This window comes from Taeniopygia guttata, chromosome 1, assembly GCF_048771995.1.
Source record: "Taeniopygia guttata chromosome 1, bTaeGut7.mat, whole genome shotgun sequence".
NCBI lineage: Eukaryota > Metazoa > Chordata > Aves > Passeriformes > Estrildidae > Taeniopygia > Taeniopygia guttata.
In genome coordinates, this window is record NC_133024.1 from 42065542 (window position 1) to 42084792 (window position 19251).

The 19251-nt window shown below is 37.1% G+C and overlaps 1 protein-coding gene across 7 annotated transcripts in view; it reads left to right on the forward strand.

The window, feature by feature from the left end:
* Positions 1 to 19251, forward strand: part of GRIA4 (glutamate ionotropic receptor AMPA type subunit 4) — a 212028-nt gene that overhangs the window by 109347 nt on the left and 83430 nt on the right. For all 7 annotated transcript variants that reach the window (XR_004367554.3, XM_012569742.5, XM_032747698.3 and 4 more), the window contains exon 4: positions 12246 to 12430. Coding sequence is in view for 6 of the 7 variants with exons in the window: in XM_012569742.5 (XP_012425196.3) it covers positions 12246 to 12430 (185 nt within the window). In the remaining variant the exon portion in view is untranslated. The remainder of the gene's footprint in view (positions 1 to 12245; positions 12431 to 19251) is intronic.

Genomic DNA, 19251 nt, shown 5'->3' on the forward strand with positions numbered 1-19251 from the left:
AAGACTTGGGATTACACCAGAGTGTGCTTTTCTGTGAATAAACAGCTGTTCAGGGGAAGGAAAATACCCAGCTCTAAAATGAACAAAGTTCTTAAGATCATTTACTTTCAAAATGGTCAATGCAAGTGCCATTGTATAATGAAACGTCACAGGCACTTAACTTTTATGGAGCAGTTATTGACTGGTCACTGTGCTCATTTTCAGGCATTAATGCCAAGGTCAGTTAAAACTAACTAAAGTCCAGATCAACATATATTTCATACTAGAAACTTGCCAGGATTTTATTCACAATTTTCTTTCCTGGTCTGTTTTCAGACAGGCCAGTCACAGCTTTCAATGTCTGTATTCTTTTACCTATTACCTTTACACTATACCTTGCCCATTTCCATGTTTCCCACTAAATGTCACTTCCTACAGCTGGAATTTAATTTGAATTGTTAAATATATTCATTCTACCAGAGCTTTGAATATGAGTTTATGATTACTTCTTGGCATATAGCTTGCCTTAGTGGGATGCAATAAATTAGTCTAATCATATGGTGAGTACTTACATCATTCTGTGTTTGTTCCTGCTAGGAACTGAAATTGTGTCTGTAATTGTATGCAAATCCCTTCACCAGAATAATCAAAGGAAACCTATGTGTAGCTGCCCATCCTCCACAAGAGAAGCATAAAAGTAACCTAACTTTTAATTCTACTTAATGAAATGTATCTTATGTGAAATGTAGATACAAAAAAGAAGAAAAAACTTCAAAGCATGTCAGTAGCAGATACTGTGATTCTATTGCTGGTTGCTTTTAATCCTGCTCTTTACATATGCATAATACTATGTTAATGGCATTGTACCTGAGAAACAATAATATTGGAATTTTTCATTTTAAACATGGAGGAGTGTCTTCTCCTCCGGAAAGTACATGAGACATATGATGGAGTGTTTTATGACTTGCCTTCAAGAAGGTGCCTGTTTCCTTCTGCTGCATGACGAAGGATACTGGATAAACTATCTCAGAATTAGCCAAATTCAAATTAGTCAAAATTTCAGTTGAGATAAATTCTCCTGTAATTCTCTTACTCTAAGGCATGTTTTATATATTGGCCTCAAATCATCTTGATTTGCTTCTTTGACTTCTGTCAAATATTTTAGCTTTTTTTTTTTTTTTAATGTGGACACCAAAAGGAGATTCAGCCATGTAGGAGTAGTCCAGTGTTCTCTGTGAAGATCATATCATTATCTTCCCTGTTTCTCTGTATAAGTATGTAGATGTTACACTAGCTGTCTTACAGCTTTAATGGAATAGATCAGTTCTGTATATCAATGACTGTGATAGCAGTGTTTGTGAAGACACTCAAATGAGGCAAGGTTACTAAGAGCCTTTTGTTCTGCTCATTCTTTTCAGAGGAGTACTGAAAAGAGTGAGAAGAGAGGAGGGAGCCAAAACAATCAACAATCTCTGTTCATTTCCCTTCTTTGAAATTTTTATTATTTCTTTTTATGCTGGTTTGCACAGGTTCATAGAAAGCAGTTACAGATATGCATACATATAGATCCATTTACTTGTTATACACACATATATGTACACTTCTAATGTCTTGGAACATTTAATGGAACTTATTAAAATGTTTTTCTCTTTTTTTCTTTATTTTTTTTTAATTGTAGGATTTGGTGCTTTTTTTGTTTTTTTTTTTTTTTTTAAGAAATTCAGATTCTGAGCCCTTTTCAAGGTTTAGTTGGGAGTGATATTTGCAGTCTCTAAGATGAAGTGCCTGGCAGGTGCATTATTCAACGTCATAGAATCATAGAACCATTTAGGTTGGAAAAAGCTAAGCTCAAGTCCAAACATTAACCCAGCACTACTGTGCTCACCCCTAAGCCACCTACCTCACTGCAGCTCTACGTGTCTTTTAAATGCCTTCCAGGATAGTGACTCAACTCCTTCCCTGGGCAGCCTATTCCAGGGCTTGAAAACCCTTTTCATGAAGGAATGTTTCCTAATATCCAATCTAAACCTCCCCTGGTGCAACTTGAGGCCATTTCCTCTTGTCTCTGTCACTTGTTACCTGGGAGAAGAGGCTGACCCCACCTGCCTTCACCCTTCTTTCAGGCAGTTGTAGAAAGTGATGAGGTCCCCCTGAGCCTCCTTTTCTCCAGGCTGAGCACCCCCAGCTCCCTCAGCTGCTCCTCACAGCACTTGTGCTCCAGACCCTTCCCCAGCCCCACTGCCCCTCTCTGGACACGCTCCAGCCCCTCAATGTCCTTCTTGCAGTGAGGGGCCCAGAACTGAATTCGAAACCAGGTAAGGGGAATAATGATCATTGCCATTACACTTGAATAAAAGCCAAACATCTTCAGATGTTTCACAAGTTGCTGCTCCAGTTCAAAAAGAAGGAGCCTCATCTTAACACTGGTCTACATAAGAAAAGCACTGAATTAACTTTAGGAACTGGAAGAAAATCATAGATCTTTAGGATTATATCCAAAATTGGGGGAGCAAGTAACTTCTAATAAATTTGTTGTCCACATGTCAGTTTAAAAGTGAGACTTATTTCAAACTCACTTCAAACAAACGGTAACTATAATTGTAGCATTCAAATTTTAAGTCCTGTTTTCCCAGTGCTTATTACATTTTTCTGAAAAAGGTAAATATTTCAAAATATAGATTTCCAAAACATCTTAAATGAAATTCAAAGTCAGAAATAATGTGCCTGGGATCTACAAATGGAATTTATGGGAGTGGTAAGGTCCTAAATATTATGTAATATTTTGTAAATATGGATATGGCCACAAGTCCATAGAGATAGAATGAAGGTTGTGACTTCCCTCAAAAGAATGCTTGTTAATGTGAATGCCTGTTGTTTGAGTCTGAACACAGTTCTTTCTATTTTCTCTCAGGCAGGTATTAGACATGACACAGCCAATAGGCAGAGACTGCCAGATATTTTATAATAAAACAGTACTTTTCTAACAAATCCCTATAGAAAGGAAGCAGAAGACCTGACATCAAGATCTCCATTTAATACCCACAGTCAGTTCTGTCTTAGGGCACAGGTATCTTACTGAGGCAGATGCCTTATGGGGAAAGTAGGACGTGACAATATAAAGACAGCAACACAATATATTAACCAGAATACATTAAGGTGCTGCTAATTTGAAGATATACCAGCTCTTGAGAGCTTTAGCTCACAGTGCTAATATCCTTTGATATGGTTCTTTAGGATGTTATTTACACAAACCTCTGTGTATGTTTGTATACCATCACAGGGCAAAGTAAATCTTGTTAAATTGAGACTAGAGAGGTGAATTGTTGGCAAGTTTGCAATTTCTGGAAAATAACTATGGCTGAATGGAGATATAGTGCAAAAAGGATAATTTATTAGTATCAGTCTTACAAATTATAGGCTTAAGCAAAAGGAAGAATTTTGGCAGAAGGTAATAAGGCAAATATTTGAACTTGTTTTATTTTTTCCAAAGTGGAGTAATTTTTTCCTCTTTTCTGCCTCTTCACTAAAAATACTGATACACATTAGCCCTAATGATTGTCCCAAGATGACATATCAGATAACTGGTTATTTATAGAGACTACATAGACGGTCTGACTGAGGGTTAGCATAACACATGCTTCTCTTTTTTTCCGTCTCTTTTGTTCCACTTGTTAGCTCAATTGCTGGGGTTTTTTAGCTAATAGTCTGTAAAGTTTTGGTAACACTGTGATTGCCTGCAGCTTCTAATTTAGCATTTAAAGTTCTGTAATAATAATTTGCTGAAATTTGCTGTCTCCTTGCTGCTTGTAAACTACAGAGGAGCCAACGACTTCTCACCTGAGCCAGTTGTAGCTGAAGCCTATGGCATAAGTAAAAATAGACAAATAAAAGCAAATAATACATAAAATGCTAACAAGGTACAAAAATTCGGTTCTGGCATTTAAGTACCTTTGGATGTTTTCATCTCCATGCATGTTTATCATAAGAAAGATTATGGGACTGCAATGTTATTTTGAAGGCATTTAGTGAAATGGGAAGGGTAATGGTATCTGAAAACTGTGAAAGCCCAATCAAAACTATTAGATTGGCTTCCAAACCAGGGCTTTTCTTCAGCCCTTCTCAAGTTTCCAGTTATCTCTATCACTTGGCACTTTGATGAGACACCTTTACAGTGTTTTCATATGAAGGCTGCAGACTCTGAAATGCAAAGAAGGGGGAAAATCTTGATGCTGAGTGGGAGTAGCATTAATGGGACCTGACATAGCTTGAATCTTTGATTATGAATTCCCATTGTGGTGTAAGCCAAACTTCCTCCCATATGCTCCCTGAAAGCACATTTCTTAGGCTATGTTGTTCCACTGAAGACTTAAAAAAAAAAAAAAAAAGTAATGGTTGTAATATATTGACAGCATTTTCTTGTAGCTTTGTGTTGTCCTCAGGACAGGATTATTAAATACTGCAGATGTAGCTGCACAAGTACCAGTCTCAAAAGGATTAAGGGAGAGAATGGCAGAAAGTCTGACCATACACTATTGCAGTATCTCGTTTTGAAGATTTTTCTCAAACACCATGAAAATATTCAAGGTCACAGTTGTCAGGGAGGCAAGAAGCATGATCTCAAAGGTAGTTTCCTTTATCATCAAATAATCCAAAGTATTTGAAACAAAAATACAATAGAAAAGATGGCTAAATTGGATCCATTATTTCCTCCGTTTTGGTTCAGATCCAAAAAATTGTAGTGTAATAAAATTATCCTCATCATTGATGGTATAGATGGCTTAATTCACAATCTACATCATAGTAAATCTCTTTGAAAGTATACAGAAATTGGAAAGCTAAGTAAGCCCAAACATGGATTTCTCAAAAACAGATTATGTGAGATAAAGCAATTTTAATTCTATATTACAAAATTATTTTGTTTTCTAGACATTGGAAAAAAATTATGTATCTCATTCTAAGGCAAGTTTTTTCATCTCCATGAAATTTTGCTAGATCAATGCATTGGGTTTGCATGGCAGGGGTTTGTTTGGGGGTCTACAGGGGTGGCCTCTGCGAGAAGCTGCCAGAAGTTTGCCTCATGTCTGATAGAGCCAAAGCCAACTGGCTCCAAGATGAACCTACTATAGGCCAAAGCCAAGCCCATCACTGATAGTGGTAGGATACTGTGTTTAAGAAGGGGGAAAAGCTGTGCCACAGAGATAGAAGTGAGAATATGAGAGAGATAGAGCTCTTCAGACACCAGTGTCAGTGCAGAAGAAGGAGTAAGATGCTCTCCAGGCCCCAGAGCTGAAGTTCCCCCGCAGCCCTTGGTGCAGACCATGGTGAGGCAGCTGCATCCCTGCTGCCCATGGAGGTTCACCGTCGAGCAGATTATAGAATTATAGATGGTTTAGGTTGGAAGAGACCTTAAATGTCACCTAGTTCAAACACCCCTGCCACAGACAGGGAGCCTTCCACTAGACCAGGTTGCTCAGAGCCCTGTCCAGCCTGGCCTTGAATACTGCCAGGGATGGGGCACCTACAGTTTCTCTGGGTAAGAATAACCTTCTACAGCCATATGCATAGTTGAAGAAAGGGGAGGTGGAGGGAAGATATTAAGAGATTTTTTTCCCATATTATTCTACTCCGATTTGATTTGCAATAAATTAATTTTCCCAAGCTGAGACTGTTTTGCCCACAACAGTAATTGCTGATTGATGTCTCCCTTTCTTTGTCTTGACCCATGTTTTCCCTCATCCCATCCAGCTGAGAAGTAAGAGTGATAAAAGGCTTGGTGAGCATCCAGCATCCAGCCAAAGTCAACCCATGGCAATGAGCTAAAGAAATTTTTTATTGATGAAATTTCTAGAAGACCTATCAAACAGTGATCACACTCAAAGTCAGAAAGAAGTATATGAGATTCACTGTCAAATAAGGAGGTATTAAGTATTGATCCATTCTGGTTGCAGGGTTGTTTTTTTTTTTTCCAGTGTCTTTGTTAATGATTTGTATGAAGAAATACAAAATGCATTTTTTAAGCTTGCTGAGGATAAAAATTTAAGAGGACTGTGTGTACTCTGGAATACATTTTTAAAATACATCACATTTTCACCAATTGACTTCAGGAAAAAACTTGGATCAATTGCAACATATCCAGAGGAAAGCAAGGAAAATTGTCAGAATTGAAATTAAAACATTTTCCACATGGAAAAGCTGTGAGAATCAGATTTCAGAAACAGAAGTGCAGATAAAAAGAAATGTAACAACAATCTTCAGTTACATAAAGGATTGCTTTAAGGAAGAAGGGAACAAACTGTTCTCCAGGCCTACTAGAAATAGGAGAAGAATGAGTGGCATTAAATTATGTCAGGGGAGACTTAGGTTAGACTTTAGAAAACATCTCCTGATGATAAGGATAATTAAGCAATTAATATATTACCTAGGATGTGACTGAATCCTCTTTAGAGGTTTTTAAGGACAAAGAAAGATATCTGTCTAGAATTTTTAAAATATAATTTATATGTCTTGGGGGATAGAGGGTTAGAGAGGAATAGATGGAACTATTTCTTGAGATCACTGTCTTACTTTCCAGTCTCTGTATAATTTCTGTGAATCAGACCCAAGAAGGACTCCAAACACACCTGTAGTTCTAGTTTGCACTCTGTCACAGGAAGTGGCCAGTTTGTATGTACTTTTTGTTGAAAATTCTCCACACTGTAGAAAAAATCAGGGGTGCAAGTGATTTTGTTTAAGTTCTGGAAGTTCTATGCTGACCAAAATTTGATACAAAACTGTACATTAATAAAAAGTTAATTAAAAAAAAAAAACAATGAAAAATGAAATATGCATGAATTTGAGTGCCTGTAGTTATTGGTGGAATGTATGGTTATGCATCACTCATACTGTAAATTTCTTGCATGGTTTTCATCACTGTATTTTCTGGATTCATCTTGACAAGATTTGGCCAGATAAAATAAATGGTAGCTTTTCACTAAGCCTCATGTCCAGACTCCTTCAGCATTCATTGAAGAAAAAGAACCTTTGAGGTAGATATCTAAGACCAAAAAAATGGTTTTTTCTATGGCTCACATCTCTCCTTTGAAAGCTTGGATGATTAACTTAGACAACTACTCTATAAACAGCTAGAATTAAGCAACATGAATCCAGTCCTGAATTTTAAATATATTGGCTTATCCTGACCAAATGATTTATTGTTCATTCTTCACTTCTGCTGTGTGTTGGATTTATAAAAAGCTCACCCTAATACTAATTCCTGTAGTTGGAAGTAGCTTTCATAGAGTAGCTCCACCAGTGTATGGGGCTTTTGGAATCATAGTAAATCTTGGGAATGAGATTTATTCCTATTTGAAAATTAACTGGCCCTGAAAGAGAAGCAAATTAATTTGTATTTCAGTAATGTGCAGCATGTGGGCCCATGTAAGCTCATCTTTGGAAAAGACTCATATTTGTCAGAGATGTTTTCTATGCCTGGGGTCATAACAAATATATTGCATATGATGTTTCCAAGTTTATTAACCTATTAACTTACTAATTCAGTATTGTTAGTCTGCTAAATATAGTCAAACACAGTCATAATATGTAATATTGCATCTTCTTAATTGTAGAAAATTAGTAATAGGTTACTGGACAAAAGTGCCAAAAATAAGAATTATTACTGGGGGTGCTACTGTTTGGAGCAAACATCCACTTTGCTGTTTGTATCCTGGCAAGCCCATCAGGAATGATTGCTTGTGCTTAGGGGTTGGGGAAATGGTTTCCCAGAATGAAAAGGCTGCTGGAAGATGAAAGTTATTAAAATTTATTATATCACAGTAATTGATCACTGAAGAATTTTCTGGTGAAAGTAAGTAAGCAAGCAAGCAAGGGAGGGAAAAAAAAAAAAAGAAGAAGAAAAAGAAACAAAAATAAGAAAAGGGAAATATGTGCAATCCAGTAGAAAAAAAAAGTCAAGATGGTACTGTTATATGTCTTCAATTTATTCTGAACATGCTAAAAAGATTTAGATATCAAATTTTACTTTTTATTTAAATGGAAATAAATGAAATCAAATCATTGCCTGCTGAAATGAATTTGGTTAGGGGAATGCCTACTGAAGACAAATAAAAAAGCCTGAAAGGTAACTTAAATTTTGAAATCAAAAAGATTTCTCATTATTTCAGCTACTTGGGTGGAGGAAGGTTGTGTATAGGCCAAAATTACAGTGAGTAGGAGGAATCCTGGACTACAAAATTGCCCATTTTACACACTTTGTCCAGAAGACATCTGACTCTGAAGAAGTACTAATATCTCACAGCACCAGATGCATATATGCTATTATTTTTTTATGACTGATCCATTTTTTGATGAAAAAATGCCAATGGGTTGTGGAATGAGAGAAGAAGGCTTAAAAAATCCGAGATTTTAGTTTGTAATATATTTAACTGTAATATGGACCCCAATGCATCGATTTCTTGTAGAAGGCATCTCCAGCTTTCATTTTACAGGAAACAAATAGAGTAACGTTTAATTTTCATGAAGGGGGATGGTGGGGTAAGTAGGGTCATGGGTTTTTTTCCCCAACATTATCACTGTATGTTCTCTTTTGGGACAAAAAAAAAAAAAAAAAAAAAAAAAAAAAAAAAAAAAAAATAGCAATATGGTACGTCATCACAATTCTACCTGGTCAGAGAACAGAAAAGCAAGGAGAGAAGGGATCAAGAAAACAAAAAAACAAAATCTTTGCAGACTTGCCCTGTTGCTGTTTTGGTTTCAGTATATTGAGGTGGAATTGGTATTACTAGTCCTTAAGTAGTTGTTAATAGTATCTACATTTAAGCTATGATCTATAAAAATCAGTTGGCAGACTTCTCATCACAAGTCATTTGAGGAAAATTCCCCAGAATACAGTCCCATAAAGAGGAAAAAGAAATCATTCTTGCATATAGTGTCCTTGCATATGGAAAGGACTTCAGTTGAGCTTTCAGGAAGTTCTGTTGGTGTTTCATTTAGTTCATAGATTTGTGAATTTAAAAAAAAAAAAAAAAAAAAAGGCAAGCTCCATAAAGGACCAGGAACTTCTTGATACACATTTCCAGGCTTATGCTTCGTCACAACCTTTTCTATTTTTTAATAAATGAGTTGTCTGCATTTCAAGGTTGAATTAGTTGATGAGGAAAGGTTACTATAAAATTTTGTGAGAGAACTTAGCTTACTTTTATATATTGGCATAGTCCTAAATATTTTGTTAAATAATAGTGTTTATAAAAAACATGGATTGTGCAGCTCAGCTGATATGAGCTAGCCTAGGGATTTTTTTGGTTTGCATGTATGCAACAAATAGTATTTCACAATAAATGGGTGGGATTGTATTCCAGAAAATAAATCATTCATGTGTCTGTAGCATAACTGAGGATAAACAGCAGGTAAACAGAAAATAAATCCCTTTTAGATGACAGCTATAATATTCATGTCTGATGTCTTTACTTGGGCAAACATCTTTCTAAAGATTAGGAATTTTGTTTGAATAGAAATGCAGCATTCAGTTTCTGAGAATTATCCCAGGTTAGTTTCAGAGGTTTTTGCCTTCTAAAATGTTTGCAGAAGTCAATTTTTTTTTTCTTGTCAGCTGTAGCCAATTATTTTTGACAAATAAGGATTCTCTGTAGCATATCTAATTTTTATCCAACTGAGCCTGTGAATGCCTTTATTCATTCTGTGTAAACTTCATCCTTGCCAGTCTGTTATATTAAAAATTGTTCCTGCACACTGAATAGATGACCATGCCACTGATGACTTGCATGGGGATTCTGAACTCTTCTGATGGAGAATATTGCACCATATCCACTTAGTGCTGTTTAGCTGTGTTGTGCCTACATGTGAAAACCCTTATCTAAGTGCCAGCTGGTAGCTGCAGAAGATTCAAATACCTAAATGAAGGCAGTTGCTAATGAAATGTGGCAAGTGAAACCTTGATCCAAGATAGAAGAAAAGGTTTTCTATGTGTTTGTCTGATATTTGTCATGCTTTGTGCTGGGATAAATTACCAGTTTGATCAAAATGCATCTTAGTGAAGTTGTCCAAATGAAATAAGAAAGGAAGGAGGGAATGTCAACTGCTGTTTCAAACACCATTCATTCTTTATCAAAGAAAATGTTAATTAGTGTCAGGAAGCTGAATTAAGTAAATGTTGACTGCCTTGGTAGCAAAGATCAAGTCAAAGTTACAGTGTTAAGTGAATCAGGAGCCCCTGTAACATTGGAGTGGTTTTAATATTTGTCTATATATGGAAATGAATAGGAAATTAAGCAAGAAATACAATGCTTGGGAAAGAATCTCGTCATGATTTGCAGAGATAATTACAGGCAAAAAGGAGATTGAATATAGCAACAGGAAAAGCTGAATAATTATGCAGCAATTAACAGGAAAGCTGATGGTTCTTTGAAAAAAAATAACAGTCATCAGGTTAAAAATATATGCTGAGTGCAGAAATGTTTTAATACTTGATACATTGAGTATTTGAATTCATTTCCTGCAATAAAATTCTGTTTCATAAAATAAATGTCTCATTTATGTTAAAAAAGATGCTCCACAGTTTATGTATTTATTATAATTGTTAGTATTTTTATCTAAAACATGTCATCTGAATTGGAAAAAACCTAATAAATGTTCATTTTGGAGTGCTGGTGCTGGTGTCATAAAGATAAGAAAAGTTATATTTTAAACTAATATTTCAAAGACTGCAAATGTTACAGGAGCCAGTAGAAAAACAGCTACCTCTGATTTGCAAGAAGATTCATTTCTCATGTGTCCAAAAAAGTCGCATTCTAATAACACTGTCGTCTAGTTTTATTTGACTGGAAGCAAACTCAGATTTCCATTGTGTTGTAGGTCTTCTGCTAATTAGTTAGTTAGCGACCACACACTCTTCAGAAAGAGTCCTGAAGTGTAACTTACTAAGATTCCTCTTGAAGTCTGTGTGGATATCTCATCGTTCTTCTACAGGGAATCTGCCATGCAGTGGCATCTTTAAGTGCGTTAAAATAACACTGAGGGTCGCTGCACTCAGGCATGGGACACTCTTGTTGAAGAGAGAAAGATGCTACCACTGGGTAACCAGACCACTAAAGAAGATTTTCAAGAGATGAAATCTTTCATTTAAAGCTAGTGGGGGAAATTCTGCCAGGTAATGAGTTAAAAGCCACAATCCTGTTGTGGTTCTGGACAGGAGGAGCTTCTCTGAATTGTGTCATTTTATGAATGTGTTATTGAGAAACATATCTGTCATTTTGTTCTTTTTGTCTTTTTTAAAAATCAACTCTGGGTGTGAGGTGTACAATCTTCATTGCTTTAAACAAATTCCCTACTTATTCTGAATGAAAAGTAGAGTAATACATTCTTCCTACTTCATGGGTTGGTTGAGCAAGTCAAGATGAGGTTTGCAAGCTGTCCTAAGTCATGTCATAAGCTCCCCTGCTGCCTCTGTACTGCACGTCCCCAGTGAAAAAATTAAAAAAGAGCAGGAAGAAGGTGAAGGGCTGGTGGTCCAGGGCAGCCTGAGACTGCCCTGGAGGTTCAGGGGAGACCTCTGACAGGACACTGCCTTTCCCATCTGTGAACAGCCTCAAAGACAACACAGGGGCAACAAATACTGGTACTGATAAAGAGCAATAATCCTGCCAGTAGTAACAGCTAATTCTTCTCTGGTGCCCTTCATTCATTGACCTCTAATCTCTTTGCATCCATTGATTCAAGCTATATGGAAGCTCTGAAATAGTTCAATATAATTTCTATTCATACATCTATATGGGCATATAATTTATATGTATGATTAAATTAAACAAGGAATTCTCACTAGGAAGCATTAGAAGCTTGGATTAAGTCTTGGTATTGAAAAAAGAAACCCAAACCAAAGCATTTGAATGCTTTTGTGGTATGCAAATACTTCTGCTGAATGAGTAGGCTCAGATTTTTCCTTTGCTGTGTGCAGATACAGAAACTGTACAAAACTATTCTGAGAAGCTGAATGCTTGAGTGGAAGAGTTTGTGTGTATGAATCATATGAAGATTATCCATAATGCTCTGCATTCTGATCACTCCCAGCGATTGTAATTTTTTTAATTGCATACTGTATGCTGATCATGACAAGCAGCATAGGTAGGATTCAAATATTCTCTTATTCCCTTCCCAGCAGGAGCATATGTTAAGAGACATAATATTGATTAAGAAAAATTCCTATTCAAAAAACTCAAATGATTGTGTTACTACTGTATTGTATCCTTCTCTTTTAGGTTATTCAATACTTCAAGCAATTATGGAAAAAGCAGGACAAAATAGCTGGCAAGTCAGTGCCATCTGTGTGGAGAATTTTAATGATGCCAGCTACAGGCGGCTTTTAGAAGATCTGGACCGAAGGCAAGAAAAGAAATTTGTAATAGACTGTGAAATAGAGAGGCTTCAGAATCTCTTAGAACAGGTAACACCTTCTTTTATTGTTATTGTAAACACGTTACTGAAACTCGAGATGAGATTGCATTTTTGCATTTTGTTTATTTTGTCAGTGGAAATGAAATGGATTCTTTTTCTTTTTTTTTTTTTCTTTTTTTTTTTTTTGGTCAGCCTATATTTGTATGTCCACTTGTCTGTTCTGCTCTCTTTTTATCTACAATACTTGCCTTAGCATCTGGCATGTCAGGGCAGGGAGCCTCTCCTTTGCCCCTCAGGACCTTGGTGGCGAAAGGTGCCAGCAGTCAGGGCAGCTGCACATTTGGTCCCACTTCCCAGCATCTCCTTGCCTGATGCCTCCTGCATCAGGCTCAGAGGGTTGCTGGAAAAACATGGTGTTGTTGAACTGCCAGTGTGCTCTTAGTCTGTACGTTCATGGGGGTAAAGCTCTGCTTTGTTTGAGGGGGGGGAAAAAATCTATTTTAAATCCATTATTCTTTCTGTTTGCCAAATAGCATAGGTCATCTATTTCTAGCCATAAAAAGCTTTAAAATTATTGCTACAAACATTTAAACTGATACTTTTATCACGTTAGCTGGGTATTTAGGAGCACAAAGAGCAGTGAATAAAAGTGTTATTGAACTGGGAAGAGAAGTCAGGTTCTTCCCTCAGTTATCCATGGAAATATGCTGCTGGGGAAAGAAAATACTGGGTCAGACAGACTGGCTTCCACTGGGTATTATCTATACCAGTGTGCAAAGTGAATATCAAACCATGCTGCTCTGATGTGACAAATCTATCTCTATGTAGTGTTTATGTGTAAGCTGTTTCTTAAATAATGGAAAAAATTAAATGATGCTTTGAAAGAAAAAATTTTCCAAATGACAAGAAAATAACTTACAGTTAACTATCTGCATCTCTTATGATCCCACATATTACATTTCTGTGGTTCAACTTCACTGTTCAGTGCCTCCTGCTGCTGCAGGAATTGCAGGGAATGAATGCCATCTGCTGGTGCTGGACTCTCTGCCACCACTCTGCTTCTCTTGGTTAATGCATTAGAGAAATTTGCAGATTTTGTTGCAAAACCGTTCATGATGCATCTGCCTTGAAGTCACTGAAAAATGAAATGTCATTTTTCATACAGATATTCTTAAAATAGTACTCATAAATGCATAAAATAGTACTCAATATCATATATACATCAATTTTACTTTCACTGGCAGAAGGTAAAGAGAGAATTAATAGTGTGGCTGATATAACAAGAACTTTTTCTATGACTATTGCCAAGAAAAGAACAGACAATTCCCTATTGCTACAGATACTCATTTAGCCATTATATCTTTCTTTATTCTGAATGCCATTATATTTAATACATACTTTCTACAACTTATAATGAAATCCTCCCCTGGTTCAGTCTACATTATAGTAAAACAAGAGCCATGTGAGGGTCTTCTAAATTACATTCAGAAAAACTATTTCTCCCTCACTTCTGTGTGTGCACATGATATTACCTGATTTCTTTTACATGGCATGCAAATGTGATGTAGAAAAATATGTTCTGTTACCATAAGTCTTGAAGTACGCCCACCATCCTGCGTAGGTGTTCCTACTGACTATCCACTCAATTGCAAAAGAAAACAAAGTCACTGAGTACATGTTTGGATCTCACAGATCTCACGTGTACTTTTTATTTTCATCCAGGAGCTGCTACTTATTTTCCTTCTAGATCAGCAGCTGCATAGTCAGTTCATATATGTCTGGATTTTGCATGCCTAAAATAGATAGCTAATGCAAGCATGCTAAGAAATAAAAATGGAGTTTTTGGCCACAACAGCCTGAATCAGACATGGTGAGTTTGTCTCACACCTCCGCAGGACAATCCTTAAAGTTAATTGAGTTTTTTCATTAACTGCCCAGGGAGACTTGAGGGTAGGAGTTAACACCTTACATGCAGCATACTTGTATCACTTTTAGGAAGTGATTTATCTGGCTACTGTGTAATTTTGGGTGGGATAAATTTTACCTAGAAAATGAGGTTTTTTTGTACTTTTGCTTATGTTATTTGCTCCTAAGTGTAAAATCTTTGCCCTAAATCCATGCTACTGAAGTGAAAGAAACTGGCTCATGGACTTACAGATTTTTTTGTTCTCTCAGTAGTCTCTATCTATACATATCTAACATATACATATCTATATCTGCATGATCTAATTAAATTGGGAGTCATGTATCATGTTAATTCCCTTCTTTCCCAATATGCCTGGAGATTTTCTCCATCCTTCTAAAATGCCATCACTGTAAAAGCAGGAATAGCATTTCTCTAGCCAGGCTAGAGAAAGTATGCAGAAGAGCTGCAGCATTACTCTACCCTGTGAAGGTTCTGGTCTTCCTAGGCAGGTTGACCTACAAATGAGCCTGGGGTGCTGGGTTGGGGTTCCAATATGACCCTCAAAGACCAAATGCTGTTTTGAGGATGGGCAGTCAGAAGCAGTCTCAGACACAAAATATTTAGTTTTCAAACAATAGGAATGAAGAAATTAGCAAGAAGAAATTAGCCCAATGTACAAAATGCAAAATAACAACTGTTTTCAAAAGTAGCCATTGACTTTTTCCCTTTGCTTGAGGGCTTTAATAACCTGTAGCAGACAGGTAAGGTAGCTTCACAGATGGACTAAAAGTTGGCATATTCTTCCCTGCATACACTGAGGAATTGATTAAGCTTCAGTGAGTCTAATTAACTCAACTTCTTTCCTGCCTAGTTCTCCTGTAATTGAGAGCCTAAGTTGTGACTATACTGTAATACTTTGCAATGTACAAGCAAATGTTCTGCAGAACATTTAGGAAAAGTAATTAAATCTCAGTAATGAGACCATAACTCAAAGTGCTTTGCCCTTAAATCTACGCTAATGAAGGGAGGGAAACTGGCTTGTGGGCTTGTGGTTTTCTTCTCAACTGATTGCCCACGTACATACACATTCACACTTCTCATGACTGTGTATCTCAAGCAGCAAGAAGACTGGTGGCTTTTCCACTAGCTGTGTTGTAGAAGTGAGCTAATGTGCTCAGATTTCTCCCCTGCCCATGCCTGCTGCCTACTCGTCTCACCTGGTGTTTTCTGCTCACTGCCCTCTTTACCTGTCAGCAGAGAAAAACCGCACCTTGCTGTTTCCTCACCTCTTGTACAGCCTTATTGTAACCAATTTCCTTTTGTTCCCTATATTTTTTAGTTTATTAGATTTTCTCATTTATTTTCTCCTCTCCATGTATGTTGGGGTGTATGTGTAGAAGCTACCCCTCCACACTCTCTATCTGGGACTTGTCTTCACATAAAAGTTCTGTCCTGGAACCCAGTGATGTGTGTGGATTCCAGACTCGCCCCATGCACAACCCAGGATGTGCATTTTTTATCATAAGATCTTCCTTTCAGGTTTTACGTAGATGTGATGTTTTGGGCAGGGCCGAGTCTGTATTTCTTTTTACGGTGAAATACAGAGAAATTGGGTTTGATTTTCAGATTTCCATTCTAGAAAGGGACAGTAGAGCTGTCATTACATTAAATCCAGAAGATGAGTTCAGCCTGCACTCACAGGTTTGTACCTGGTTTGCTTGGATTGCTCCCTCTAGTTTTCATCTCAGCAAAGGTTTCATATCTTGCCTCCCAAGGATATTCTGAGACTGTGATGGTTTTCTTAACATTGGAAACATTTTGCTTGGTTTTAGTGTTAGTGCCCATTGGCACAGCTCAGCTCAAAGCCCTGCTTAAACTTGACACTGAAGCAAGACATCCATTTCTGTACTCATGAAACAGTTGTTTCCTCTATGATCAGTAAGAGAGTGTCTTCAGCCTGAGTCAGCAGATCTCCACCTACACTTAATAATCTGCTGTAACTTAAACCTACAAAGATAATTTTAGCTCCTTTTCATCCTTTATTCTCAGGATGGTGAAACACCTTACCTTTTTAACCGCTTACAACAACCATAACCGGGAAAACCTTTTTGTTACCTGGAAGTGAAAGTCATCCTTTACGCTCCTCTGGCCGACCATCCTGCATCCTGTGCTCTGGAGGACACCACACAAACACTAAGACTATTGCCAGAAGTGTTTTGTTTACTTGCCCACTTTAAGTGATGCACATGATTTGCCATTAGGAAGGGGAAGCAGGCCTACACCCATTTTATTGACCAGTGTAGTCCTGGTGTGTGCCTGAGGGGGCTGTGGCTCTAGCATGGACTGCTCCTTCCCCGTGGCCTCTAAGGGCAGCCTTGGCAGTGCTGGTGCTTGGGGCAGACCCACGATCTGTAACACAAGGGGATTCAATGTTTGACATGACCACTGCTGCTCTCCTGCAGAAATAACCCAATTCTGGTGCATTTCACTGCTGAGCAGGAGGCCCCAGAGCAGTAGAATTAGATGGAAAGTAGGGGGCAGGGGGGTTGGAACTCAATAATCTTTAAGGTCCCTTCCAATTCTAACCATTCTAGGATTCTGTGATCTTACAAAGATGTATTCCATGTCAGCTTTCTTTCAGAAAGTGTGTTTCCATTTTGGAGAAAGCACATCTGCACTTAATGGCTATATAAGATGTCTTATGCTTAACAGAATGTCTTCTAGAACTTTGTAAGTGATGTCACTAAATGTGATTCACAGCTAATTTACCTAGTCCTCTGTTTCGTGTGTTCATACACAGACTTTAAAAAAAAGGTACAACAAGTTTTTAATTCAAAACATAAACTAGGATAGATAGTCCTTTATTTGTGCTGTATAAGTGACTAGAAACAGAGGCAAATCCCCATTTTCCTACAGGCACGAAATTAAGGATTTTTTTTTTGCCATTACCTTTACAGATTACGGGGACAAGACAGAGAAAGGGAGCTAAAGCAAAGACACAGAAAGATAAAATTATACCTCCACAGTTTTATGTAACAGCCATAGCTTATATAGCAAAATGCATTTCTAGTTATTCATTTTCTGTCAAGGACCGTTGTGTCCTTGTTTACTGACATCCCTTTTTCCACGGCACTTTCAGCAGGTGGTCTTTTAAAAGCACAAAAATATTCTGTTTGAATGAAGGGATGAAAGTCAGTGAAAGGGATGGAAAATTCTTTGCTTCTGTGTCTCTTCTTTACAAGCTGTGTTTCTAAAGTGCTCCCATTAATTTAATACAAACAACTTTCTGCTTAAGATGAAACAAATGCTTGAAGCCCATTGTAACATGATTTCCAGTTCCTTCCAACTAATCCACTAACACTGGCAGCAAGCTGTACAGCATCTGAGCAGTCCAGGCCAAAGGAGTCATTTGCCACATACAGCACAGCAAGAGACACACAACTGCTCTTTGAGAGTTTTGCTTCTTCTCTTAGCCCTCCTTTCATTTTCTTTTCCTTCCTGCCTTTTTAAAATAGTGTATTTGTTTGCATTTTTTGCTCAGTCAGTGAAAATCAGAAGTAAAATCAGCCTAGGGCTAAAGGGTATATCTACTAAAATTAGACAATCATTACTTTAAGCTTATATGTATTTACTGAATTTCTGTCTGAAATGCAGAATCTATGTTCCAAAATAAATATGCTAAAAAAAATAATGCGGGTTTATTTATTACAGAGAAAGCTCAAACAAAGCTAATACCACGCACCTATTTAAACTGAAGTTATGAAACCCCAAGTCAGGCTTCCGAGTCTAACAAAATCATTATTTTAAATTTTTTTCCCCCACAGAATTTTAGTTACATTAGGATGTATGTATTGCTTAATTTGTATAAGTCAAATCTGAAAAAATACAGAAACTACATACAGCAGATGGAAATGGTGTCCAGAAGTACTAAAACAAGTGACATCCCCCTGGTTTTTTGTGGGCTTTGGTTTCCTCCTAGACCACCTCTTCGACAAGCACCATAAAATTTTTCTTCCCAAAAGTGTGCTGAGCAAGAAAGAAAAGGCAGTTCCTGTGGCTAATCAAGGAATGTGTGGAAGGTGTCAGTACCCATGTGCTGACTGTAGCTGTCAGACAGGAGGAGTAGTGTCCAGGTGCTTCCCATCCTTCTGGTGGCTAAAACAGATGGGGCTCTGTTCTCCACCCAGCAGCCAGTATTAATAAGAACTGTACAGACCTAACACCTTAGATGTGTCTTAAAGATATTGTCTTCCTTTCAAATGTAGCTGAAATTGCCATATGTGTTAAAAAATGTTTTACAAACCCAGAGACAGCTCAGTAGCAGAAAAATTATTTCCTTAGGAAAGATGACAGAAAATATACAGCTAAAAGCACACATTTTAGGAAATGTCATGGTGCTCTCGCCTCAGTTGAACTTGCATTTAATTAGTTGGGATACTTTACCATCACTAAATACACATCATAGATTTCTTCCATTATGTCTTTGCTATTCTGCAAGCAATGCTGAAGTGTAATAAAACAATATGGTCAGATTTGAAGACTATCGCAGAAAATAATTTTGAAGATTTCAGTGAAAACACATTTTATTTGTTCAACCACTGTGTTTGTTCTTTTTACTTCTTCAGAGACTAATAACCCTTATTGCTGGTGAAGCAGACTGTCATTTTCTCAGCCATAGCTGATCTCCCAATTATTTCTTATAGTTTCTTCACTGCTCAGAAATGTGTTCAGGTATACAATGCAGTCAATACTTCAAACAGATTTGATAATTACACTGAAAAGTGTAAGCTAAGAGTCATTTAGGTCATGAGGAATAATGTTATTAACTATAAATATTTTAGCCCTTTTCTTCAGGTCTTTCAATATTTTTTTCTTTTTGCTGTTAATCTATACCAAAAGGACACATAAAATGATGTAAGGAAGCTTTCAAAAGCATGAAGTGCTGAAATAGGAAGTTAACAGTT